Source organism: Aplysia californica, unplaced genomic scaffold, assembly GCF_000002075.1.
Source record: "Aplysia californica isolate F4 #8 unplaced genomic scaffold, AplCal3.0 scaffold01152, whole genome shotgun sequence".
Classification (NCBI taxonomy): domain Eukaryota; kingdom Metazoa; phylum Mollusca; class Gastropoda; order Aplysiida; family Aplysiidae; genus Aplysia; species Aplysia californica.
In genome coordinates, this window is record NW_004798422.1 from 103,593 (window position 1) to 104,908 (window position 1,316).

Below are 1,316 nucleotides of genomic sequence, written 5' to 3' on the forward strand. Positions count from 1 at the left end.
TTCTTTCCTTCTAGACAAAACGAACAAAGTCGCAAGTCCCTAGCTACAGCCCCATGGAGCACATGTCTCTGTACCGGCAACCTTTCACAGCCATCAGATCTCCACCGAGCTCAGAGGAGAATGTCGCTGCTTTGTCACATGTAGGGTTTTTTTCATGTGTCTTTGTCACATTTATGTTTCCTCTGTGTCTTTGACACACATGTATATTTTCTTACAGACTTTAATATATTATGTCACATGTATGTTTTCTCACTGTCTGTCACATTTTGTCACAGGTATGTTTTCTCACTGTCTTTGACACATTTTGTCACAGGTATGTTTTCTCACTGTCTTTGACACATTTTGTCACTTGTATGTTTTCTCACTGTCTTTGACACATTTTGTCACAGGTATGTTTTCTCACTGTCTGTGTCACATGTATGTTTTCTCACTGTCTTTGACACATATTTCTCACTGTTTTTGTCTCATGTATATATTTTTCACGTATGTTTTCTCCCTGCTTCTGTCTCTTGTATGTTTTCTCTCTCACTGCTTTTGTCTCATGATTGTTTTTTCACTGTCTTTGACACATTTTGTCACATGTATATTTTCTCACTGATTTTGTCACATTTTGTCACATGTATATTTTCTCACTGTTTTTGTCACATTTTGTCACATGTATATTTTCTCACTGATTTTGTCACATTTTGTCACATGTATATTTTCTCACTGATTTTGTCACATGTATATTTTCTCACTGTTTTTGTCACATGTATATTTTCTCACTCATTTTGTCACATTTTGTCACATGTATATTTTCTCACTCACGGTGCTGAGAGCCAGTTACATAATGACAGTGTGATAGCTGCTGCTGAGCAACTCTCATGATAGTCTTTATATTATGTTATAAGAATAATACATCAGATTTATATGGCTTGTGGGTGGTTGGTGGGTGCTCTAGTGTGGTTTACTCCTTCTTTCCTATCAAACATCTATCGTCCTTATCTCCCTTTCTTCTTTTTTATGTATGTTACTCTCTTGTAACACCTCTAATCTTCTGGCGCTCATATGACCACCTTATGCAGTTGCGAGTGCCGTAAAAACCTCTACTTTAAAAAAAAGAGAAAAAAAGTCTTTATGTTATAATAATAATACACCAGATTTACATGGCTTGGGTGGTGGTGGTAGCTTTGCACTTAGGCTACCGGATTCATAATTCTGAGATTGCGGGTTCAGGGGTTCGAGCCTCAGATCGGTCCGACATTGTGTCCTTGGGCAGGGCACTTTATATGAATTTCCCACTTGGCTCAGTTCTTTTGGAGATGGAGGTGAAACTT

At 37.8% G+C, this 1,316-nt stretch overlaps 1 protein-coding gene across 1 annotated transcript in view; it reads left to right on the top strand.

The window, feature by feature from the left end:
* Positions 1 to 1,316, top strand: part of LOC101859833 (DNA repair and recombination protein RAD54-like) — a gene marked incomplete in the record, with an annotated part of 25,965 nt that overhangs the window by 4,451 nt on the left and 20,198 nt on the right. The window contains 1 exon segment of the mRNA XM_013090140.2: positions 15 to 140. Within this exon segment, the coding sequence (XP_012945594.1) occupies positions 15 to 140 (126 nt within the window).